Source organism: Fukomys damarensis, unplaced genomic scaffold (assembly GCF_012274545.1).
Source record: "Fukomys damarensis isolate Sample0158 unplaced genomic scaffold, DMR_v1.0_HiC HiC_scaffold_53, whole genome shotgun sequence".
Lineage (NCBI taxonomy): Eukaryota > Metazoa > Chordata > Mammalia > Rodentia > Bathyergidae > Fukomys > Fukomys damarensis.
In genome coordinates, this window is record NW_022900965.1 from 1 (window position 1) to 10,013 (window position 10,013).

The 10,013-nt window shown below is 37.0% G+C and overlaps 1 protein-coding gene across 1 annotated transcript; it reads left to right on the forward strand.

Annotated features, from left to right (window-relative positions):
* Positions 1-2,202: 2,202 nt before the first annotated feature.
* On the forward strand, positions 2,203-9,650 carry LOC117284910 (importin-5-like). Its single transcript, XM_033760583.1, has 6 exons — positions 2,203-2,213; positions 2,622-2,814; positions 6,373-6,475; positions 7,647-7,743; positions 7,944-8,048; positions 9,510-9,650. Exons 2-6 carry the CDS (start codon positions 2,631-2,633, stop codon positions 9,648-9,650), a joined length of 630 nt encoding a protein of 209 aa, XP_033616474.1. The 5' UTR covers positions 2,203-2,213; positions 2,622-2,630.
* The last annotated feature ends 363 nt before the right edge of the window (positions 9,651-10,013 follow it).

A 10,013-nucleotide genomic window follows, 5' to 3' on the forward strand; every position in this document is an offset into this window, starting at 1 on the left:
TGTATTTATTTAGTTTGGAAACAGGTTCTCACTATGCAGCTCAGGCTTGCTCTGAACTCACTATATAGGGCAGGGGATTTAGCTCAGTGCTGCCTTGCGAGCGCCAGGTCCTGAGTTCAGTCCCAGGTACTGGGGAGGAAAAAAAAACTAACAGATGAACTAATTATGTGGCCCAGGCTGGCCTTGAATTCAAAGCAGGCCTGTCTCAGCCTCCTGAGTGCTGGGATTACCGGTGTGCACCACCACGCCTGGCTGTTAATTACAATTTTGAATTGATTTGCTCCAAGAACTATCAATGAGTTATGTGATTCATTGAGATACTCTGGATTACTTTTCCACTTAGGTGATCTGGTCAGAGTAGATAAAGTTTAATAGTTTTATAAGTAATGACATAAAAACTGTTAAACCTAAGTGAGTTCTGCATCTATAAAAATTGTTTTCTTGCATTGAAACAATTCATTCTGCAGGAACAAATTAGTTCATTGAATTTCTTAATGTTACCAAATATATTGAAAATGCATTTTATCTACAAAAGTGTAAATGTATAGCCGGCTCTAGATGAAACATGTTCTAAAGATATGCTTAGGAACAGACACTTTCTAGAATTTTTCTAACATCTTAGTTTTTAGCTAATTACCTAGTATGCAAAGTCCAAATTTGCTTGTGTTTTAAGAATCCTTTCGCTGGGCGAAAGGTGGCACACACCTGTAATTCCAGCACTCAGGAGGCTGAGGCAGGAGGATCGCTGTGAGTTCGAGACCAGCCTGGACTATATAGTGAGTTCCTTGTCAGTCTCGACTACATAGTGAGACCCTGCCTCAAAAAAAGAAATCCTTTTAAATCACTTAGTTTTAACAGTTTCTATTTCTGCGCACCTAAAAGTCAGTTTTCTCCTGTAATACTCTTACAAGTATTGAAGGGCATTGTGTATGTCTTTACTTTGGAAAATGTACATAAGTATAGCAAACTTGTCTTGCTTTCAAACATTGCGTTTAGCTCTTGTTCCTAATAGTCACACTATCCATAAATCCTCAGAGCAATTCAGTACTTGGTGGAAGTGAAGCTGTACTTCCAGTGTTTCGTCTGACTTTTTCTAGTCAGTTTCGGCTGACAGTCTCACGTACTCTCATAGCACTTAAAAGACAATATAAACTGGGTATTGTGGTGCATGCCTGTAATCCCAGCACCCAGGACACTGAGGCAGGAAGATTGCCGTGAGTTTTGAGGCCAGCCTGAATTACAGAACAAGAACAACAAAAAGCCGTGTAAAAATGCACTGCTTTTTTTTTTTTTTTTTTTTTGAGGATGACCAAGTGGCTGTGCTTTACCTTGTAACATACTTTTTCATTAATAAAATGAATGCCAAATGTGAAGAAGATACATAAGGCAAACTTCTAAACAGGAAAATTCAATGGCTGTTTTGTCTGTTTAAGATTAACACATCTTAATGACTAAATTTTGTTGCTTTGGTCACCCCCCACCACCACTACCAGTACTAGGACTCATACTCAGGACCTTGCACTTGCCAGGCAGTTGCAGTGCCACTGAGCTAAATCCCTGGCCCAGCTATTACAATTAAATTAGAATAAAATTACTGAAGTTTTGGAAATCTGTATTAAACTTTATTTAAATCTTAATTTGATTTTAGAGTTAGATGGGGCCGTAAATCGGCTTTAATGTCTTAATTGTGGCGTCATTGTTTTGGGGAGCATTGTGTACAATTTTTAAAACAAGAATTTTAGCCATTTTTAATTCTATCTATGACATACTTTAATTTTTTAAAGTTTGCTATCTACCATATATCATTCAATAAAAAGATTTCTTCCTGAAACACAATGGAGAAAAAATGGCAAGTTTTATTTATATAATTTTTTGTTGGTCTCAGTGCCAAAGTTAGTAGTGAGAGTAGCAACAGCCTGGAAAAAAATGAAAGCAAGAAAGATCAGATTTGATATTTTAGTGGTTCACTGGTTTAATACATCTTGGATTGCCATTTGTCTCAGCTTTTCTTGTTAATCTCAGAAATTATACGTAACACACAAGTGTGTATTCCACACATTAAAAATATGAATCTGAGAATGCGCACATGGAGGTTGATTCTTATTTTTTAGGTATTGGCAACTTGTAATGTTTGTTTAGAGAACCAGAAAGGTAAATGGGTTTCCCAATATCTGCGCTAAGAGGCTAATGCAAATGGACCGTTATGTAACCAGGTAGGCCAGGCACGGGTCTAAGGCTTGGTGGCTTCTCTTCTAGAGCGAGGCCAGACAGGAAGGTAGGAAAAGAGCATTACTGGGTTTACACTTTTAAGATTTATTCTTCTGGCAAAGAATGTATATTAAAAATAGGAATTGAAGAGCAGTTTATCTTTGCTATGAGGTTCCTATTAGAATGGTGACGTGTTTAGGAGTTTTTCCCTCCTGTGAGTAAAAATGACTTACTGTGTGGCACTTTCTGTCACGATGGACTTGTGTGACTAGAGTTTTATATATTTCACATTCTTTTTAACTAGGTGTTTTAGAAATGAAGTAGAAAAATAGAAGAGTAAAGTATATCAATGGGAGAATGAGTCTAGTTTGGAAATATTTTCTCTAGTAACACATGAAGTTATCTATTTATAGGTTAGGCAAATGGCTGCTGTTCTTCTGAGACGCCTTTTATCCTCTGCGTTTGATGAAGTTTACCCAACTCTTCCATCGGATGTTCAGACTGCCATCAAGAGTGAGCTAGTAATGATTATTCAGATGGAAACACAGTCCAGCATGAGGAAAAAAATTTGTGATATTGCTGCAGAACTGGCCAGGAATCTAATATGTGTGTATGCAAGTAGATTTCATTATGTTCTGGAGTGAAGGAGGAAAAGGGCCTTTTTCTTTTATGAATGGAGTCTTTTAGAGGAAGATTTGTGGGTACCACAGTGTTGTTCATTCTGTTGAAAATCAGTGACATTATGGGCCAGGGATTTAGTTCAGTGGGGTCCGCCCCTGCCTTGTAAGCTCAAGGACCCAAGTTCAATCCCCAGTAGCAAAAAAAGAAAAAAAGAATGACATTATGGATTCTGCATTTAAAGCCAGAGGTTACAGATGTTAATGAAATTTAGTCACAATATTTACCTGTTGGTATTCAAAACTTCTATATGGAAAAATAATTTTTTAGGTCACTTGAGAGATGTTACCTTCGTCGAAATCTGTGCAGTTTTAGAAGTACAGGCTACCAAATAACATAACTTACTTTGTACATTAAACATGTCATTTGAAGTAGAAATCAGTGGGCTCCAGGTGCTTTTGCTGTTATGTATGCACATTGATAAATTGTATACATTTGCTATTGTACTGCTGTACTTTATAGATTATAAAATGCCTTGAAATATTTTTAAAGAATGAGATAAAAGGAAAGGAAAACATTTTCTGAAATGCATTTTTCCAACTGTAAAATTCTTTTAGTCAACCAAAATATTAATGTAATTGCAACCAAATTGATTTTTTTGTTTTGTGCATACTAAGTACACACTTCACCACAGGTGCACCCTGAGCCCCTATTCTTTTTTTAACGGGTTCATAGATGTCACTAAGCATTGTTCATTTAGATTGTATTTGTGATAATTGAAAGGGTACTTCATGAAGATAGGGACTAAATGGGAGAACACTGTTGATGGTACTTAGTACATCGTAACACTTTTTTGTTTTTGTTTGGTTTTTTGAGACAGGGTCTCACTATGTAGTTGAGACTGACCTGGAACTCACTGCTTAGCCCAGGCTGGTCTCGAACTCACAGCGATCCTCCTGCCTCAGCCTCCCAAGTGCTGGGATTACAGACATGTGCCACCATTCTTGGCAAGACATTTTTTTTTTTTTTGGTACCAGGGATCAAACTCTGGACCTTGTACTTGGGAGGCAGGCGGCAGAACCACTGAGCTAAATCTCCGGCTTGGCAAGACACTTTTAATCTCAACCAATAATGCTAAAGTTCTTGTTCTATTCAGCTAGCAAATTGTTGTCTTGTCTTTTTTTTGGATACTAAATTCTTAGAAGCTAATAGGTAAAATGCCAACCTTTTATATTTTAAATAAATGAATTCAAAGTCTGCTGGAACTGTTAATTTGGAATAGTTTTAGAGTACAAAATTGTATTTTCAAGTTCTAAGTATGCAGGTGCAAATTTTTATGGGTGACAATATTTCTGATTCAAGATCACTTAATAATAGAAATAGTTTTAGCCGGGCGTGGTGGCATGAGTTCCAGGTTAGTCTCCACCACATAGTAAGACCCTGTCTCAAAAAAAAAAAAAAATTTTTTTTTTTCAAATAATCCAAACTACCGGATTACATTTTGTTTCTAAAGTGGCTGTCGTATTCCCCCTGAAAGTACTATCTTTACACTGAAGGAGCCCCCTCCCCCCACCTGGCAATAAATATTTTAATTTTGTTTCATTTTTAAGATAAATAATTTTCAAATGTGTTTCCTTTTTTTGTTTGTTTGCTTAAATACAAAGTGAAACCAGGGCGTGGGATTTAGTTCAGTGGTGCCGCCTGCTTTGCAAGCACAAGGTCCAGAGTTCAATCCCCAGTACCAAAAAAAAAATCGAAACCAAAAAGGGTCACAGTAAAGACATTTTCTCACATCACCACACTGCTATGAGAACCAGGCTGGGTGCTGAAGGGGCTGTAGCTCAGTGATAGAGTGCTTGCCTAGCATGTGAGAGTCCCTGGTTCAGTCCCAGCCCTGCAAAAAAGGGAAGAGTTTTCTCCTCCTGTCTTAAACACTACACTTGTCAGTTTTCTCCTTTCATTCCCTTTTTTTAATCCTTCAAAGAAACAGAAGTTTCATTAATTTATTCAGTTTGGCCTCAAACTCAAGGTAAAGTCTTAAAATCTTTGTGGTAATGTAACAAGTGAGTCTGGAAAGTAACACAGTAACTTTTGAGGTTACTCATTTTTTTTGTTTGTTTCTTTTGTTTTGTTTTGTTTTTTTGAAACAAGATCTCACTATGTGGTTGAGACTGACCTGGAACTCCTGCCTTTAGCCTCCCAAGTGCTAGGATTACAGGCGTGTGCTACCACGCCCTACTCTGGTTACTCATTGTTATTACAAAATATTAAAAATCTGTATTTAAAGCACCTTCCTGGCAAAGTTTGAGGCCCTGAGTTGGATTCCTGGTACCAAAAAAAATGAAGTCTTGTTAAAATGTAGGGCTGGGGATTTAATTCTGTGGCTGTACCGCCTGCCTTGCAAGCACAAGGTCCTGAGTTTGATCCCCGCTACCAGGAAAAAAAAAAGTAAACATTGGGTGGACATGGTAGCATATACCTGTAATCCCAGTGCTCAAGGAGGCTGAAATAGAGTCACACATTCAAGCCTAGCCTGTTTCAGAATCAAATAAAATACACAGCTGGAGATACAGAGCTCAGTGTGAAGACCCTGAGTTCAATCCTCAGTAATTGAAGAAAGAAGTCAGGGAGGACAGGGATTTAGCTCAGTGGTGCCGATGCTTGGATGCCTGCCTCACAAGCACAAGGTCCGGCGTTTGATCCCAGTATCAAAAAAAAAAAAAATGTAGGGATATAGGAAGAAAACAATGTATCGATAACATCCTATAGCATTTAGAAACTATGAAATATAAGCCCCTGCTGTGGGCCCTGAGATTCTCACTCTTGTGTCTTCTCCAGTTTGAAAGTAATAACTTTGTTTTCAAAACCTTGCTACCAAGGGAGGCCAGGGAAATGGGGAAAAAATAAGAACCAAGATAGGTCATTTAAAAGTACAAGATTCCAATGGTGAGTGTAACTGTATTGTATACCTAAAATGTACCAATAAAGGAGGAAAAAACAAAAACCTTGCTACCCATTCTTATTTCTGCCTGCTTTTACCCAACCCCCTTTATGGCAGTACTAGGGCTGGAATCCAGGGCCTTCACACTGAGGTGCATCCCCAGCCCTTACTATTTTTAAGATAAGGTCTTGCTAAGATGCCCAGGTGGGACTCAGACTTACGATCCTCTACCCTCAGCCTCCCTCACTGCTGAGATTAACAGGCACATATCACTGTGCCCAGCTTTTTAGACTTTTAATAACAATCGTAGATACAAAGGATTTAACCAGTCAAATATTTGTGCAATTTAAATTACTACTTTCTTGTGAATTTCTCCTTAGAAATAACTGCTGCTAATAGGTTTATGTAATCCAAAGGCTCAGATTGTCTTTTTAGGAAGCCATTTTATGGTGACAGGACTTAATTTTACTGGAATTTTATAAAACATAGAGCAAGTGATGTTTCTACAACTCCATATTTTAAATGAGGCTTATGAAATAAAAGGGCTCACCCTTGATACTCTCGTCATACTTACATACTTTATGCTTGGATTTTTGTACTTTTAGATGAGGATGGCAACAACCAGTGGCCTGAAGGTTTGAAGTTTCTTTTTGATTCAGTCAGCTCTCAAAACATGGGATTGCAGGAAGCTGCCCTTCACATATTCTGGTATATATGTCAAACATAATTTTTTAATTCAACATTGTGAATGTCTGAAATGTAATTGATCAGTTTAGCTTAATCTGGCTTTGGGGAGTTAAAAAAAATAATTGCCTTTGATAAGCTTTGTATTATGTTGAAAGAAAATATTTTATTTTATACACTGATCTTTTTTGTGTTATGTCTTTTATGATTTTGAGAATTTTCTTGGTTTCCTCTCCTTTACAGTCTAATAGTACCAAACATGGCTTTTAGAACACTGATTTTTTTGTTTTTGTTGGTGTTGTTTTTTGTTTGTTTGTTTCTTTGTTTGTTTGCTTTTTGAGACAGGGTCTCACTATAGAGTTGAGACTGGCCTGGGACTCACTGTGTAGCTCAGGCTGGTCTCAAACTCACAGCAATCCTCTTGCCTCCGAGTGCTGGGATTACAGGCGTGCACCACCCCGACCAGCTAGAACACTACTGTTTTAATAATGGTCTTGAATAAAAAGAGCAGCCTTCTACTGAGTCCCCATTGTATTTTGAGTCTTCTGGGTCCTTGCTTCATAATATTTTAGCAAACTTCTCTATGCTTATATTCAAATGGCTTAAGTTTAGGATTAGTTGGTTCTTTTTTGCTCTTCTATATTAACCAGTTTTCTACTGTGTTTAAAATATGATTAATATATTGGATTTAAAACTTTTCAAGTTGTAGGCTCTACACATGGTTTTCTACTTCAGTTGTCAAATGTATCTGGTTTATTTCAGTAACCCAGAAATAGACACATTCCCTTTTAATTATTCACTGGAAGCAAAGTAGAGTAGAATTTGGATTCCTAGGGTCACCAAGGCCAGAAGCAGCAGGTAGAAATCGTAGTTACTGCCGTTATCTCTGAAACTTCTCAGTCGGCCCTTGTGCCCTCCTTCCGTCAGGTCCACTTCCGGTGGAGACCAGTTGGGAGAAACACAAGTGGAGCTGAGAATGAATGGCCTGCAGAGTAGCCTCTGTGCCCGGCCTAAACTTGTGCTGTTTGTTTCCATTCTCCCAGCCCAGACAGAGCTGCCTAGAGAACAGATAGGTGATGCCTGAACTAAAGATCAATGTATATTTTAAGTCAGGGAAACTGGTCATTACAGTTTGCAACTCATGCTTTGCAAAGATATAATGAAGCTTAAAGAGTGCTCTTGAATCATCTTTTAGGAACTTTCCTGGAATTTTTGGGAACCAACAGCAGCACTATTTAGATGTCATCAAACGGATGTTAGTTCAGTGTATGCAAGATCAGGAACATCCATCAGTAAATAATTTCAATTTCACTAATATAAGCATCTTAAGTCAAACTTGTGAAAGAAATTAATGTAGTAGGAGATCAGTTTTATTTTTACATATTAAAATATAAATGCTAGTTTTGTTGATAAGGAAAATTTCATCTTGAGAGAACAATTGACCTTGAGTCAAAAATTTTTCTTGTTTGACTTCTTTTACTCTTTATTTTAGATCAGGACATTATCTGCTAGAGCCACAGCTGCATTTATACTTGCAAATGAGCATAACATTGCTCTGTTCAAACATTTTGCAGACTTGTTACCTGGATTCTTACAGGTAAGAAAATAGTATAGAATAAATTGTAATTATATGCATATTGCTTTTCATTGGCTTCATTTTCATAAGAGTTCTGTAGTACAGCTATTTATATAGTACAGATATTTTTACCAATTATATGCTGGCACTAGTATTATAGCAGTAGATATGCAGATGAGTCCCCATTGAGCCTACGTTTATTGCACTTGGCTCTTTTTACTCCTTAAAGTATCTAGTTACAGAATTTTTCTATATTGCAAATAGTATAAGCACTTTATATTCTTAGTATTAAGTATATAACCACATAGTTATTTAAATTAACCAGATAACCTGCGATTCAACACCCATTTTATATAAGGAAAATCTGTGGTGGAGAGGATTAAAAATTTACCCAGGATCACAGTGTTAGTAAATGGAAGAATCACAATTCAGACGAATCAGACCATGGAGTCCTTGGGTTAACCACAGGGCTTATAATTGTTTGCATTGTAAAGTAAGTGTTTGTGATTAACTTATATTAATTCCCACAGGCAAATTAATGCTTTAAGGATACCTTTTGACTTATTCACAAAGCAGAATAAGATAGGATAACTTAGGCTAAAGATTCTCACCTTGTCAGACTTCAGACTCCTCCTTTTTTGACAAATATTTTGTAATTTCCCAAGTACTATTCTAAAATGAAGCACATAGGTAATATAACTCACGTAAATGCATGATTCTTTTAAAATATCAATATATCCTGCCTTGCAAGCACAAGGTCCTGAATTTGATTCCCAGTAGTGAAAAAAAAAAAAAAATCAGTACATCACTACAGCTAACTACAAAGAAGAAACAGTAATTTTTATAAAATGATTTGCTTTTTCATACAGAAATGCTTGGGCATGACTACATTTGAAAGTCATAGTAGACTAGGTGATTTCTGAGTGATCCATGCAAATGGAATAGCTAAAACTGGACTGATACAGAGGGGTATCATCAGGAAATTAAACACCAGGATTATTGCTAATGTCAATGATAAAATTTCTTGAAATGAATAAGCTTTGGACAAAGCAATGTGCATGTCCATTCTTGATTTTGTTTGTTTTTGTTTTTTGAAACAAGGTCTCCATTAGTTCAGGCTAGCATCAAACTTCTTGCAGCAATCCTCCTGGCTCAGGCTCCCTGAGTGTTGGGATTATAGATGACCATTATTAATTTATATAGTACTTAACTTTTGTTGGGAAGCACTGTATAGTCCTCTCTTAGTGTCCCTGGGGATCAATTCCGGGACCTTATGCAGATACCGGAAGTCATGTTTAGAGTAGCATGTGATTTACATATAATTGATGCAAAATCCTCATGTATACTTTAAATCTTCTATAGCTGACTTATAATACTTAATAGGATATTAATGATATGTAAATAGCTGTTGTATTGTTCAGGGAATGATAAGAAGGAAAAAAGATCTTACATGTTCAGTATATGTGCGTTTTTTTTTTCCAGATGTTTTTGATCCTTGCTTGGTTCAGACTGGGTACAGGGGACCAACTGTACATTAAAACCAGGAAAAAAAATTTTGTGATTCAAGTTGTAGGTTTCTGTCATTTTTATAAATTTCTGGCATTTGATGAGATGACCGTGTGAATCCTTACAAGCTTTCATGCCACAAATGCAGGACATCCAGTATCCCTGGCTTTTGCTCACCTTAGTTGTGTGATAGCTAGGAAGTACTCCTGCGCTCCTGGAAGAACAGCAATCCCCATTGAGGGCTACCGAGTTTTAGGGGCAAGAGCGGAGCTGAAATGGAAGGATTCTGTGTGATAAAAAGTTGTTAACGTGATTTAGTGGAACTTTTCTCCTCGTGTTGTCATAATGAAAAGATACAATTCAGTGACAAAACTTTCAAGTGTATACACTGGCATTTAGTGGTTTATCTAAAATCTTTCCTGCTTAAAACTAATCCCACAGATTTTTATTCCTTGGGATTTTAGGATAAGTAAAATGTTG

Bases quoted from the DNA above. Each gene is read 5' to 3' on its own strand.
- LOC117284910 (XM_033760583.1), top strand. From the start codon at position 2,631: ATGGCTGCTGTTCTTCTGAGACGCCTTTTATCCTCTGCGTTTGATGAA. The intron at 2,815-6,372 runs GTGTGTATGCAA...TTGTACTTTTAG, and splicing joins ACTGGCCAGGAATCTAATAT to ATGAGGATGGCAACAACCAG. The intron at 7,744-7,943 runs GTAAATAATTTC...TCTTTATTTTAG, and splicing joins AAGATCAGGAACATCCATCA to ATCAGGACATTATCTGCTAG.